This window comes from Mandrillus leucophaeus, unplaced genomic scaffold (assembly GCF_000951045.1).
Source record: "Mandrillus leucophaeus isolate KB7577 unplaced genomic scaffold, Mleu.le_1.0 Scaffold36, whole genome shotgun sequence".
NCBI lineage: Eukaryota > Metazoa > Chordata > Mammalia > Primates > Cercopithecidae > Mandrillus > Mandrillus leucophaeus.
Window position 1 is genome coordinate 4,735,823 of NW_012103809.1, and position 15,979 is coordinate 4,751,801.

The window sequence follows — 15,979 nt, forward strand, 5'->3', positions numbered from 1 at the left end:
TTTTTGTATTTTTAGTAGAGACGGGGTTTCACCATGTTGGTCAGGCTGGTCTCGAACTCCTGACCTCAGGTGATCTGCCCACCTCGGCCTCCCAAAGTGCAGGGATTATAGGCGTGAGCCACTGCGTCTGGCCCAGGTTAGTAAAATTTTAAATCCCTCTTGAATCCCAATGAGAAACATATCCCTAAAATATCTCTGTCACCCTTCCTTGTGATCATCTCAGAGTTCGTCAGATAGAGTTGATGCACTGTAAGCGTATTTCTAAAATATACTTTAAGGGATACTTGCGTGTAACTTATGAAAGTCCTACAGGAGCATTTTGCATGTAAAGTACTGCACACTGAAATTTGCTTTAAGGTTCTGAAACGATTTGTAAAATGAATAATGCAAATGGAGTTCAGCCACTTAAAATTCCTCTCATGCCTTCCTCAGTATGCCTCTTCATTGGACATTATGATGATGATTATAACTGTAATTCCACAGCTCACCAGAGTACTTTTACAAAGCCAGTGCTCCAACTGTGCTATCCTTAGAAACCTCTGGGAGCTTTCGATCTAACTTATCAAACAAACAAAATACTGAGCCAGGGAGGCACCGGGAACAGAGTTCAGATCGCCTGACCTCTGGTCTCTAATCATTTTCCCATTTCCACCAGGAAAGAAAACATCCCCAACAGTACCTACGTCAAGGGATGTCAGAAGTCAAATAGCGTTCATCACGATGCTGGCATCTGGAACCAGTGCCAGTAAAATGAATCTTACCTAACAGCCTCCTGTTTTTCATATCTACATATTTCATTGGTGTGCTAAGCACCAGCAAAAAATTATTTGAACTTAACTCATTTGGAAACATATGTAATCCTCCAAGGGCTTCTAAATGCGCAGGGTCTTGTTTCTGCCTAACCCCCACCCGTCAGGTCATTAACAGTGCCCATGTCAAGCATTGCCCACGACATCTTTGAGGAGACCAGACATTGCAAATTAGGAAGAGTTGGTTGTTCCCTAAGAAACCATCAACTTGTTATCCTTTCTCTGAAGTGAAAACTCTGGCGTCAGGCTGCCTACAAAACTATGTGAAAAATGCTCCACGTCCGTCTTATGCTGAAATGGGTGGAACTCAGCCAAATGCACCAATGCCCTTCTCCCCAGGGGCTCTAAAAATGCCTGAGTTCAATTTGGCTTTAAATCCCTAGTGCTTACAACTGATTATTTCTTGCAGTGAAGGTAAAGGAGATTAGTATGCACTCAAAATTTCCATTAAGTCTCTCAACTGTCTTGGGTTTAAAAAAGGAACCTATTGCTTCGAGGTCTGTTGGCATGGACCTCATGGAGCATACAGAACCACTTTATAGAGTGGCCACTGTATTGTGCATAGCAAACTTTCCTTTTTAAAGCAGGATGCCCTTTGCTAAAGAAAAACACACTGTGTTCCTAATGCCCTTATATGATTTTTTTTTTATACTCACTATTGTCCAGGAGAGAAATGAAGATCTCCCCTTAGTCTATTTCACCAGCCCCTCTACTTAGAGGACTGTTTTGGCTTTATCATAGCACCTGCTCATAGTGCAGCTTTTGTTCAGCTTAAAAGTTTCCAAGAGTGGATTTTATCCAACGTTGCCAACTTAGCAATAATGCTAATGGAAAACCAAGGCTGGTTATGCTGAAGTCCAACTTAACTGTTCCTCTTTCGTTTAAAAAACAGAAGGGGGCATGTCGGGTGCAGTGGCTCATGCCTGTAATCCCAGCACTTTGGGAGGCTGAGGCAGGAGAATCACTTGAATCCAAGAGGCGGACGTTGCAGTGAGCTGAGATCGTGCCACTACACTCCAGATCTGTGCAAAAAGAGTGAAACTCCATCTCAATAAACAAACAAACAAACAGGCCAGGTATGCTGGCTCACACCTGTAATCCCAGCACTTTGGGAGTCCAAGGCGCATGGATCACAAGGTCAGGAGATTGAGACCATCCTGGCTAACACGGTGAAACCCCGTCTCTACTAAAAATACACAACATTACCCGGGCGTGGTGGCGGGCGCCGGTAGGGGAGGCTGAGGCAGGAGAATGGCATGAACCTGGGAGGTGGAGCTTGCAGTAAGCCAAGATTGCGCCACCGCACTCCAGCCTGGGTGACAGAGAGAGACTGTCTCAAAACAAAACAAAACAAACAAACAAACAAAAAACCCAGAAGGGGGCTGGGAGCTAGAGTGGGTGGCATTGGTGTCTGAAAATAGCACTACGTGACATATAAACACATAGCATGACCTCAGAAAAGGAAGGCAGGGTCACCGCCAAAGTGTTTCCTTGCCTTTGTGGATCTTCCCTGGCAGAGAGCGCTAATGCTTCCCGGTATTTAACATTTCACTTCCTGACAAATGTCACAGAACCCCAACTTGCTCTCTCTTTCTCATTTAGAGGATGCCTGTGGTCATCTGGTTTTTTAAAACTCTGCATTCCAAACCAGTCATTTTCCTTGTTTATGCATTCAAAGAAACAGATGGTGAAAACCACAGGGGGAAAAAGCCAACTAGATACAGCAGCCCCTGCCCCCCTCCAGCCTTCCTAACATTACCATCTAATTCACGTTGGTCCACAAATGGCATTTAAATGGGACCAGCATTTTGCATCTGGTCAGACAAGTCCAGTGCAGCAATCCGCATTGTGACGTATGGAAGATCAGGGAGCTGGAAGTATTCTACTTTTGGACATTCTCTGCCTCGACCTGTTGCTTGGGTCACTTTCATGCCAATTGTGTGTTCTCTCCTCAGAGGAAAAGTGCTGACTGAGCTGTACCTTACAAAGTCTCCAGTTTTGTGGTTCATTAAGGCTTTTTCTTGCTGCTTGACATAAGTACACAAAAACCTTCCTACGATCTCTCCTCGTTCCACCTCCCAGAACTGCCGAACTTCAGTCTAAGAGGCACGCCAAGGTCTGGTTAAGGGGACCTCAAGTTTGGAAGAATTCTCCTAGGCATTTGTTCGGTGAGGCATTAAAGGAACTGCTACACAAAGGACATTTTTAAACTAATTTTCTCAATGAAATCAAGTCAGGTTTTCATTTCCTTTCCCCCTCTGTTTGCTTTTTTTTTTTTTTCTACATTCCTTTCATTCTATGTATTTATTTATAGTTACAAAGGCTTAGCCTTTGGAATTACCAAACTGACCTCTTAATTCATTAGTGTTGCCGGGAAGGGGTCTAAATTGTGAGGTCTCCCAGGGCTCTATGACCCAAAGCTACTGCAACTATTTTAGTGATTACTCGGCACAGGATTTGCACTTTCCATATGTGGATTTTCTGTCCCTAGGAGGAATTCAACCTTTCTCAGCTATTAGTATGCCATTCTCAGTAACTAACGGGAGGGTCCAAGACAGAGACTTTGAGAAGAGCTATGAAGTCAAGAAGGGCAGATTGCAGACATTTAGAAAAGGAAGAATCCATTTAATACATCTCCAAGTCTGGATCCCGGCAGGGTAGGATCAAAAGCCCAAAGACTGGCGTTATGTTAGTTTTCTAATTAATCTGCTTACATAAAAACAAGAAAACAAACTCGGATTGCCCCGCCCCACACTTTGATGGTGTTTGATCCACACTGTTTTGAGTCTCAGATCCTGGCGGCATGAGTTTTTGGAGATGCTTTTGACACTTCCATGCCTCATAATTTTGAAAGCCATGCGTGCTGAAATTTTAAAGAAGAGGGTCTGTGTTTGGGTAGCAGAGAGAGATAGGGAGGTCTGAGAACCAACATGATGACAGTCAGCAAGCTGGATGAGAGGCCCTTAGGGTTCTTTCTGATGTTTCTGCATCTGTGTTCCCTGAGCTGGTACCTATAGCAGAGCAAGGGTCCTATAGTCAGATGCTCGAGGACCGAGCAAGTAGGGTGTAGGGAAGAAACAAGCCAGGCTTGGGTGCTGGGGAGACAGAACCCCCTGCTACCGAAAGGAGGAAGACAGTTGTGCCTTGTGTTGCCAGATCTTTCATGTTTTCAGGAGAAGCCAGAAATTTGGAATTTTATGTGAAACCTGGTTTTCAAAATTGGCTTAAATTTTAAAAACAGTGTCTTGGCCAAACTAAACATGTCTTTGGCCTCTGGGCTGCCAGTCTTTGCCTTCATCTGTGTATCTTTGCCCTCCTTCCTCTTGGAAATCCTCTGAAGGCAGGGTCTCCATGCTCTGCACCAACTCCCTTCCTCAGCGAGAACTGAGCTGTCCATTTCCACAGATGCCCTGCACGCCCACACCTCCGTGTCTTCATCCATGCCGTGTCCTTGTCTGAGACGCTCTTCTTTCTTTCCTCATATTCAAACTTGAATTGATTTTCAAGGCCTGGCTGAATGTCTTTCCCCCATCAAGCCCTTCTCAAACAGATAATATGTCTCTGTCCTTGGAACTCCCTGAGCCAGTGATCCACACATCTCTAATGGCACTTAATCACTTGTGGTTTGACGGTCTCGATGCATCTCATCTCTTCTTCCAGCATTTTAAAGTCAAAGATCATTCCTTCTTCATTTAAATATAAACCACAGGGCCTAGTACAGTGTCCAGCACAGTAGATCTTGCATAACTCTATTGAGTGATACATTAATCAACCAAAGGAAAACTGAAGGCTTTTAAGCAAGATGGCGTGAGGTCTGCCAATATAGAATAAGCTTGGTTTCCAGGTAAGCCAGCTCTGGGTTAAGTAGAACCCATGGGATACAGGGCAGAACGGTGCCCTATCAGCCATGCATGGTAGTATTGGGCAAGAGAGGGAGCCAAGAAGGCAAGGGAATGTTAGGTGAAGTTGAGAAATCAGAAACTGTAGAAGAATGCACCTCAGATTGGGTGAAGCCACTACTGGAGGGCAAGGAGGGCTGCTGGATGGTTTCCTTTTCCCCAGTTGAGCTCGTATGTGACATGAACACCTGGGTTCTTCTTAACCACAAGCCAGAAACATGTGGGGGAGTGTTTTGGAAAAGAAAAACCAAAACAAACCCTGCTTTTTACCTTGACATCAGAAGGAACATACGCTAGCTTTAGTTCTGGGGATGTGTGATAGGCTCGTTCATGAGAAGCTGTGTGCCAGAGGCCATGGCCTCACTGGGTCTTTTTCTGTTGCTTATTGGAAGAATTAGGTCTGAAGGGGGAAGTGATTGATAAACAGAAGCTGGACTCAGGCAGAGCTGGATCTAAATCCCGGTTCTACCACTCGCAAGCTATGAGAACCAAGGTTCCATTCTAAGCCTATTTTCTCATAAGTAAAATAGAAATTATACTTCCCTCACAGGCTATATGAGTATTAAATGAGATCAAGTACATAAAGTACCTGGCATAAAGCCATAATAAGCCTTAGCTGTTGTTATTGTAATTGTCACCTAGGCTATATAGATTTTACCTTTCGACTTTGACTTCCAGAAATCATGAACTAGATAATTGAATTAACCATCTTGCTGAAGACAATTTAGAAAAATGAAGAAAAGCTAGAAAAGATCTCCTTAATAGTGTCAAGAGTTAAAGGATAATGACTAGGTCAAACTTTGGGAGAAGAATTAATAGAGGTTAGATTGCTTTTCCTTGGGGGCATGTGCTATTTTTTGCTGATCTGAAACAGGTGCCCGGGAGACTGTGTTGGGTTTTCTACAGCTGCTTTGGGTAAGGGGGAACATTGAACTACAGGGCTCACCAAAGTAGGGACCCCAAACCACCCCCGACTTTGGGTTGGAACCCTAAGGACTGTATCCAAAATAAGGATTAAGTGGAAGTAAACCCACCCTTGCACAGGCTGAAGACGTCAGGGTTGCCAGAACATCTCAAAGCATGGAATCAGAGGGATGCTTGCCTATGAGGCTGGCAGAAGGAAAGAAAATTCTCTCTGGAGGCAGAAAACGTCTTTATAGGCTTCACATTATTTCTACAAATGTATTAAAAATGCGATGTCCCACATACAATCAAAGATGAACAGGAATTCAGGGGACAAGACAAGAGGAACAAGGCAAGCAACAGTCCATTCTTGCTTTCTAATGCGACAAGAATGTTATGTATGTCTTAGTAATCACAGATCTCAAGGCTGTTTCCTTTCAAAATGTTTTATGATCAAATCATGGGAGAAAACATTAATCATGTTTTAATCATTCCTAAATTTAAGTCAGATAGAAAGAAATTAATCTTTAGGAATGTATAGTGCTCAAAGTGAGATCTAAGAGGCCGTGAGAATTTCAAACCGAAGCAGCAAATGGGTAAGAAACAGTGGTCCTTGATGATCATCTGTAGAGTTCTTTGGGTTACTGTTTTCTGCTGTTCATATCAGTATTGGCATTATTACGGTTATCACCAGAGCAGCTCAAGACGCACCAATGGGAAACCCTAGGAGAAAATGTGTTTTTCCAAGTCTAGGAGATAAAGATATTTATCCAAGAGAAAGATGGCAAGGCTCCAAACTCAGGACACTTTATTAAAATGCTCACCAGATGAGATCTTTTCAGGGGAGGTTCACAAGCTGGGTTTGTTTAGAGGATCTTGCCAAGAAGTAGGACACTTGCCCATCTCTCTGGAATGCCTCGAAACAAAGCATTTTCTATCAAGACAACTTCTGCTCACATTGTGTCACTTGTTCAAGGTCTCAGCAAGTCTCCTTGGGGGCACTTCTTTCCTTGGGCATCCACTTCACCTCCTTAATGCAGAGCTGGCTAGGTGCCTGGGATGGGGCAGAGCAGTGGCAGCAAAGGCCATGTGGTCAGGAGAACTTCAACTTCTCAGCTACGTGCTGCTAGCTCAATGGAGCACTAAGGGAAGTGGGAAGGGAGCAGACGGCTGTCACTCACAAAGGCCAATCCTTCTCCCCACAGCAATCCTCATATCCACCATGTTTTGCTATGTTTCCTTCTGATGCCAGCCCTGTGGGTCACCCACCTACTTATCATGACTTCTCATCGCTCCCCTCCCAACACTGCCTTGTTTTAACTTTTTCCCTCCTTCCATGTGCTTCCGGCAACCCTAAGTAAGAACAAAGCAGTAAAAAAATGAAGCAGAAAAATCCTACTCTTTGAAAGGAAGAATTGGGTGGAGTGGATGAGAGACAGAGAGATGGGATGGAGAGAAGACTGGGTAACTTCGCTAGTTGATCATGCTCTAGTGACTTAATATTATTTATACTTCTACATTATCTATCTATCTGTATCTATCTTTGTATGCATCAAAAATTTAAAAATTATAAAAATATATAAATTTTGCCATTTTAACAAGATTTTAAAAAACAATAAGAAATAGTACTTGAAAGGTTTTCTTCTAAGAGAATGATGGGACACAGACCTGTTCTAGAGTCTATGTCCCATGATTCTCTAAGTCTCTACAATTCAAAGCAACATTACAAATAGCCTGAATTGTGCAATTGTTTGCCTCCAATATAGATAATGCCTTGATTATTGGCCAGTGGAGTTTACCCATGAATTTAGTAGAGCAGTAATGTGTGGAATCAGCTTCTGTGTCCTTCCCTAAGGCCTAGTGAGGAGCTAGGTAACCCAGGAGGTGCTCAGGAAATAACAATGGGTAATTGGTGAGAAGTTAAAAAGTGTCCATGTGCCATAATGATTACAGATTTATAACCTCACCATTCATAGTACCTATGATTCTCTGAATTTAAAAGTATGTTTTACTGATTAACAGCCATGTATTTGCACTTTTCTTGGCATATGTGCGAAGTAAAATTTGACTGCTTCCTGTCTATCTCTAATTCCTCCCCAGCCCCTGATTTATTTATATTATCTCTCTTTGTGTTTCATGAATTAACAAGAGTGTTTAGCTTTCCAAAACTGCCTGTTGGAAAGGACTTCTTTCACTTAAATGCCCTTGAAAAGGATTAACAGAGCTATCACAGTATTTATTAGACTTTATAATAACCTCTTTCTCTTAAATGAACTATTTGATCCCTTCCCTTTAAAGAAAACCCGAGGAAAAGAAACATTACCATTATCACTGCCTGCCCATAAGAACTGGGATCCAGTTTTCAGAAACTAAAGCTACAGAGGTTTGCCTGTTTCAAATCCAAGAGTACTAGTTGCTTTTCTATGACCAGAGGAAAAGCCACATGTTGCCTACCCTGGATTTATTAATTCTCTGTAAATTTGTTCTGCCCAGCTTGGGTGTAGCAGTGAGCTCATTTATTTACTTGCATAGCAACAATATAATGAAAACTGAGTCTGGCCTTACAAATATACCCTCGTAAGCTGTGTCCGTGGTTAACCTTTCCAAATGCTTCCCTTGTGCTCATGAAGTTTTTTTCCCATGTATTTTGGGGAGGTGATTTACTTTCTTTCGAAGTCGTTCTGATGCCTGATTTTATGCCAGAAGCAAACCTTTTGCTAGCCACATCTAAATCACAGCCAGCTTCTTTCCCCAGCGAGGAAACAGTCACAACTGGACGCTCAGAAGTGGAGCAGTGGCGCTCTTGGGTCACTTTCATTTGACGCAGCATTGGGCAGCAAACCCGCTCAATGGAAACAGTGCCCCGATTGTTAAGCCCCTAGCATGTCTCCCCTGCTGCTTTCAGGAAGCTCTTTGTGTAGCAAGTGCTAAAGCAATATTTAGTTATAGAGTGACCAAGCACCAGTGAGCAGCTAGGAGCATTTAACATGAAAGAACACAACGGGAAATGACGTCTGGGTTTCACAAGTGGTTGAGGTCTTTCTCAGAACAATGCCAAATACAAGCCTGTGACAAGCTGGATACAGCAAAGCCATTTTTTTTTTTTTCTGTCTCATGGACTGAAACGTTCTTTGAATGAAAACTATAAAAAAGCACAGGTATTTTGGCTCTTCTGATGTCCAAATAAATTCAACAGGACACTGAGCACTACATCTACACTGGGAAATGGATTTTAGACAGATGCCCACAGACTGCCCTAAGGGGAATGGGACTACGGAGAGGAGGTGAGAGATGAGAATTTTGGGATCCAAATGCCGATTGGTATCATTTCCTCCTAAATAGGAGAACTCTCATGGTTTCGCTGGAAGAAGAGAGGCAGTAGCTGATGAGGCCAACCACTCACGAGGCAGAACTCGGTGCCTGCTCTGAAGGTGGTTGTCGTGTCCAGAGACACCAGGCCTAAAATGTCTTCTGCAAAATCCAGTAGGATTAAATAGGGGGAAATGGGCAGAAAACAATGAGTTCCAGGATGAAGTGCTTTCTTAGCTCTTGGTAACAAAACAGGGATGAGGGTGCTCCTTAGTGGGGAACTCTGGAAGGTTTTTTGGGTACAAGACCTGGGTCTGTCAAAGACTGATTCTCACTGGCTCAGCACACTCCAGCCCCTGCCTCCTTGTGTCCCTGCCTGCTCCTGCTGTCTTTTGACACAGCTCTGTCTTCCAAAGTGCACTGTGGTTCTGGATGGGATGGTGGGCTGGATCCTAAAGGGAGAGTGGGAAAAATCTGCAAAAACTTAAGGGTCAAGTTGAAATTTATAATCAATGCTTGAGTATCTTTTCTTTAAAAAAAAAAAAGACTCTTGATGTCAGGCCATTTTTATTAAACTGTTAAAGTGATTCTGAGAAAGAGTCAGATAAGGATATCTGCATCATAAAATTTTAGCAAAGATCATTAGAGATAATCGAGCGTTACTTGCCATTTCACAGTTGAGGGAACTCAAGTGGAGTTAGTTACTCAGGCTATTAATGATAGGGAAGTGAAGGAGACCGTTGGTTAGCTGGGCCAGCAGTGCAGCGGTATACCTTTCTCAATGCCCTGCGGCCTACACTAGCAATACATGTTAGACATTTTCCAGAAATCTACTACTTTCCTAATTTCACAAGTAAATTCTCTTTAAAAAAGTTACTTCCTTATATGACAGCCACAACTTGAAAACTGGGTAACTTGTGTTTTGGGAGGTGCCCCCACCTGGTTAAATGAAGTTACCCATTTGGAGGAATTTGAAGTCATTTGGAAAGATAATCTTAGGCCAGGCGTGGTGGCTCACGCCTATAATCCCAGCACTTTGGGAGGCCGACGTGGGTAGATCACGAGGTCAGGAGTTCGAGACCAGCCTGGCCAACGTGGTGAAACTTCATCTCTAATAAAAATATAAAAATTAGCCAGGCATGGTGGTGCACATCCATAGTCCCAGCTACTCGGGAGGCTAAGGCAAGAGAATCACTTGAACCCAGGAGGTGGAGGTTGTGGTGAGCCGAGATTGCGCCACTGCACTTCAGCCTGGGCAACAGAGCGAGGCTCTGTCTCAAAAAGAAAAAAAAAGAAAAGACAGTCTTTCCATGTGGCAGAGAAAGCCAACATAGCAACGTTCTCAAGTGGTACTGGAGTCTAGACATCACCCTAGTGACCTGCTCGGGACTCCTGGATCAGCCCACTCTGAAGCTGCCCACTACAGCTGGGTGGGAGGAACTTCCATGCTCCTTAATTCAGATTCCCTCAGCATTGAGGCTACTCCCTGGACCTGAGGTGGGAGCCCTGGGCAGCAACTTTAATTCATCCTGCCAACAGGGTATGATTTAGCACCCAAATTGCTAATGAGGTGTCCAAATACGCCTTCTTCTTTAAGGGCCTGGCAACATCATCCTTCAGCCGGGATGTAAAAATCATTAGCATTGGAGTCAGACAGACGTGGGCTCAAATATCACTCCTCTCACTGGAGGCAGCAAGTTAACTTCAGCAAGTGAATTTCCTTCTCAGACCTCAGTTCCCTCCTCTGAACAGTGAACGCTGCGAGGTGCACCTCACCAGGCTGTGGAGAGGATCAGGTGGGAGTACCTCTCTAGGATCCCTGATATGGAGCCAAGGCTCGAGCTGCCTTGGGGTCACCCCCACTCTGGTTCTAACACTATCTTGCAAAATGAGATGGAAGCATGGGGTAATGACACCAGTGAAGGCTGCACATTCAATTGGTGGTGACTTTGAAAACAAAAACTCATCCAGTAAATAACTGGTTTAAGTGTGCCATGCTTTAAGAAAACCAAGTATTACAAAAATTAATCAAATAAATCAGAGGTGATTGTGGCATTGCTAAAGGCTTCTTTGCTTCAAAAAACTGATATACTATGGAATCCCTTTAAAGAGAGGACTCCTTGGTACTCTTCAAATGTTACTGGAGTTACATCCTACTTTTTTTTTTTTTTTTTTTTTTTGAGAAGGAGTTTTGCTCTTGCTGCCCAGGCTGGAGTGCAATGGCGTGATCTCAGCTCACTGCAACCTCTGCCTCCCAGGTACAAGAGATTCTCCTGTCTCAGCTTCCCAAGTAACTTGGATTAACAGGCATGCACCACCATGCCCGGCTAATTTTTTTGTATTTAGTGGAGACGGGGTTTCATGATATTGGTCAGGCTGGTTGCGAACTCCTGACCTCGGGTGATCCACCCACCTCGGCCTTCCAAAGTGCTGGAATTACAGGCATGCGCCACTGCGCCCGGCCTACATCCGACTTTTGAGGAACACACATTGTCCTATGTGAGTGGCACTGACACACTTTAAACAGGAGCAGCACGTCTCTCTAGAAGTTATCTTGACAACGTTTAAGGCACAGTTAGTTAGAATGAAGTGCTTTTGATTGCTGACCGTTTCTAGTTCTGCATTTTGCATGATGTATTCAAGCAAGTCTTTTTTTAAAGATTTGTACAACCAGGCCTGGCGCGGTGGCTCATGTCTGTAATCCCAGCACTTTGGGAGGCCAACGTGGGCAGATCACCTGAGGTCAGGAGTTCAAGACCAGCCTGACCAATATGATGAAACCCCATCTCTACTAAAAATACAAAAATTAGCCGGCATGGTGGTGGGCACCTGTAATCCCAGCTACTCAGGAGGCTGAGACAGGAGAATCACTTGAACCCGGGAGGCAGAAGTTGCAGTGAGCCGAGATTGCACCATTGCACTCCAGCCTGGACAACAAGAGTGAAACTTTGTCTCAAAAAAAGATGTGTTCAACCAATATTGTTTGTTTTATCATGAAATTAAATAAATAAATTTATTCTGTTCTCTCTCTCTCTCACAAATACAGTGTTCTCCTACTTAGCCAGACGTCATATTAAAGCAGTCTCTTACCTCTTCACTGTGATAAGCACAGTCACTTAGCATGAAATCATTGAAAAAGGAGGGTTAACTTCTGTTTGCTTTGGTGTGGGTTTATAAGAAGTTACTAATGCACTCTTAGAAATATGCATTATCTATAAACTTTAGAACGAAGTGCAACTGAGTTTGAAGGCTTTGGCACTGGCCAAACAAAAAGGACCTTTGTTAATTTTTAAGGAGGGGTGTTACAGTTTGCTCATTGCTTTGGCTTTGGTGACTTGTCTGAGAAAAGATACTTCTCATTTTCAAAGTGAGCTCATAAAGTCCTGCCCTTCAAGTGCTGAACGACCTCCAGTTTTGTGTAGTATTAAAATGTATCTTGAAACTTCAGGGGTGACATTTTAGATGGCAAGTTCAGTTCTCTGCATAGCCCCGAAAACCATGTATCGAGGCAAACAATTCATTTAAATTAGGATTATCTTTATGTAGAAACGTACAATTCTGGAACATAGTTGTATTTTACTGATTTATAAATGAAGAAACTGAAGTACCCTCTGCCCTAGAAGTATTTTTTTGGGTGTGTGTGTATTTTGTGTGTGTATAGGCAGGGAATAGGAGAAAGTGAGGTGAAGTCAGAGTTTAACTTTTCTGGAAGCTTTCATTTCCTCTAAACCTATTTTTTGCTTGTTGTTAGACAAGTCATGCTGCTAATATATAGTACTTAGTTGGCTAGTATCTGAGTGACACTCTGGGCAACCAGATTTCACAATGCCTCAAATTCCAATAAGGGAAGTCCTTGTTCCTTAGCCAACAGCTTATGGGTGTCTGCGTGTGTGTGTGTGTGTGTGTATGTGTATGTACGTGTATGTGTGTAATTTGTGATGACTCAGTGTCTAGGAAGGTACAAACATTGTAGCTAATCTATTTCTGTTTCTTACATTACCTTTCAGGAATGAGCCTGGAAGACCTGGCTAAAACCTTTGAATCATTTCCTGCCAACATTTGGCTGTGACCCATTTTGGAAGGTAGAAAATGGTCCTTAAAGATGATGTCATATGATCTTGGTAAATCTGAATATTACTTGAGTTTTCCAAGTGCCACCTCAAAGCAATACTTACCCCAGTCTAGACCATCACACGCATTGCTATGGCAGACCATTCCATTTTTAAGGAGCCCTTGAGATCAGTGAAATATACAACGTATTCTGGGACCATAGAGAAGGGAGAAACTGCTGGGTTGCAGAGAGGAAGCTTCATGAAGGGGATGAACCTTGGAGTGGGTTTTAAAGAATGGATAGGAGTTCACTGGGAGAATAGACGGGAAAGGCATTCTAGGTAAATCATAACATATGGAAAGGAAGTTCTGCTCCTCAGAGGAAAAAGTCAGGCCGGGCACAGTGGCTTATGCCTATTAGTCCCAGCACTCTGGGAACCTGAAGCAGGCATATCACTTGAGGCCAGGAGTTCAAGAACAGCCTGGCCAACGGGGCAAAACCCCATCTCTACTAAAAGCGCAAAAATTAGCCAGGCTTGGTAGCGCATGCCTGTAGTCCCAGATAGCAGGCTGAGGCATGAGAATCGCTTGAACCCAGGAGCCGGAAGTTGCAGTAAGCCAAGATGGCGCCACCGCACTTCAGCCTGGGTAACAGAGCGAGACCCTGATTCAAAAATAAATAAATAAATAAAAGTCCCCTTCATTAAAAAAAGAAAAAGAAGGCCTACCAGAGATGTAGAAATATATATGACCCTGATTCAAAAAAAAAAAAAAAAAAAAAAGGCTAGTTTTCCTCCTTAGGTGACCACAGAGGAGTTAACTAATCTTGTCTAAAGTGGGCAAAATGCACAGAAGTTAAACTCTCAGATAAGCCCAACTTTATATCACTCATGCTTTGCTTCAAGGTACTCATTTATTGTGTATGATTAATTACGCTTAGAGCACACAGGCAGTGACATTCTGAAAGGTCCTTCAGCGAGGGAAGTGACTGTATATAATCTGACACCTCTCATACCAGATGGTAATAAGCTGGACCATGGGATTGGAGCAGCAGCGTGTGAGGGTGGATGTGTGATAAGATCAGAACCACCTTTCAGTTAATTAAAGGTTAACTCTAATTTAACACTTTGATTCTCGCTTCCACCTTGTTCATTGGTTCACTGGGCTGCTATCTGTGGGCTGATGCTCTACCAAGTGCTTAGCCTATAAGCAGTCAGGAGGCAGCCATGGCCCCTGCGTTGATGGAGCTTGTAATTTAGCCCCAAACAGATCTTCAGAAAGAGGTACAACAAATAGTTCCAGCAGTTAGAATAAAAGCGACACATCCAAAGAATAATCAGAGAAGCACACATAATTTCCCATGCAGATCAACTGTGAAATGAATGAGCTCAGGTGACAATTTCACTGATCTTTGAAGCAGAGAAATGAGACGATTTTAGATCTTTTTAGGCTTTTGGTTTTGAACATTTGTAGGTTTCATTTACCCCAAACCATAATCCCATATTAAGTAGAACTTTTGCTGTTAAAAATTGAAAACTTTTTTCTTCTTTTATAATTCAGCTTTTCAAATTATTTGACTATGAGTAACTCATTTAATTTATGATTGCCTATGGGTTCTTGGCAATCACGATGCATATTTAGAAATCTTTGCAAAGTGAGAAAAATATAACCTACATATTATTTTCTAATATGATGAAATAGTTATGAGCCCTACATAGAACAATTAATGGGGTAGACATGATATGGTTTCCTAGACATTGGCCTAAATGTTTATTAGTTTCTGTTTTGCAGTTTTTGTGTTTCATATTTTGGAGCCAAAAGATCTTTTATTCAGCTCTCAAACATTCTTATAGGCACCGGGCATGTTGCCTACAATGCCTAATGGATAAAACGGCCCTGTGCATAAAACCCAGAGTGAAAACGACCAATGAAATTAAGTAAAGGTGTCAGCGTATATGGTTTTCAGATAACTTGGAGAGTTTTTTTTCCATGCTTTGCAGAATTCTTGTAGAACCAAAGAGAAAGCCACACACTCAAAAAGCACAGCATATGTGTTAGCAAGAAAGCACTTGTACCTTCGGTGTGTAGTAAGAAACACAACAGGGCTGATGTAGTAGAAAATAAACTCTGAGAAAGGAAACGCAAGGTGAGGGGAATGCATTCTTTTAAGTCCCTGCCATGCTAAGCACTGAGTCAGGGACCTTCTATGTATACTTCCATTTAATTCTCATGACAGCCCTATGAAGTAGTTAGGATCGTTCCCATAAAACAGATGAAGAAACCAAGGCTTAGAGATGGTCGGTAACTTACCAAAGGATATACAGCTATGGAGAAACAACCCGGCATCAGCTGAACCCTGAAGGCCTTACTCTCTCCACAGTTCTCATACTGTCTGCTTGTTTCCTAAAAGGGTGGGGATTTTATGACATATTTCTTTCTCTAAATGCTGATTTAATAAGTGATGAATGTCAGTTAGTGTGGAGGAGATAAAAGAGGGTGGATAGAGGTTGGACTTTCCAAGAGCAAAGTTGAAGTAATAGAAGGCAGAATTCACTGTCTCTTTTGTTTGTTTGTTTGTTTGTTTTTTTCCTTAAGTGATTCATTAGTAGAACAAAGCAGTGCTGGATAAAACTTCTGAAGCCCACAGTCTGTAGCAATATCAAGGGAATTTTGAACTATGGAAAGTCCCAAATCATAATCAGATTGGAACATGTCCCAGCTCCTTCATGGTCCCTTTACAATGTTTCTCGAGATCTAGTCCTAGGCCACCACCCCCAAAACTATGCAAGGAGCTCAATAAGATGCAGATTCCTGGGCCCCAAACCAGACCTACTGGATTAGCTTCTCTGAGGGAAAGACCTGGGAATCTGCATTTAAACTCACTGTCCCTACCTCTAGGGGTGATTCTATGCCCATTAACATTTTTAAACCCCACCCTGGTGGTTCAGAATAAGATTCCACTGCCTTCTCATTTTATTATCAAGAGCTTTTAAAGACCATAGCTTAAAC

The 15,979-nt window shown here is 42.8% G+C and overlaps 1 protein-coding gene across 1 annotated transcript in view; it reads right to left on the minus strand.

Moving 5' to 3' along the window:
- The window catches only part of NEDD9 (neural precursor cell expressed, developmentally down-regulated 9), a 48,633-nt gene that overhangs the window by 10,670 nt on the left and 21,984 nt on the right, over positions 1-15,979 (minus strand). Inside the window, exons 3-6 of the mRNA XM_011989695.1 lie at positions 9,015-9,159; positions 8,276-8,456; positions 4,979-5,046; positions 2,795-2,908 (exon numbers count right to left, since the gene is read on the minus strand). Of these exons, the coding sequence (XP_011845085.1) occupies positions 2,795-2,908; positions 4,979-5,046; positions 8,276-8,456; positions 9,015-9,159 (508 nt within the window). The remainder of the gene's footprint in view (positions 1-2,794; positions 2,909-4,978; positions 5,047-8,275; positions 8,457-9,014; positions 9,160-15,979) is intronic.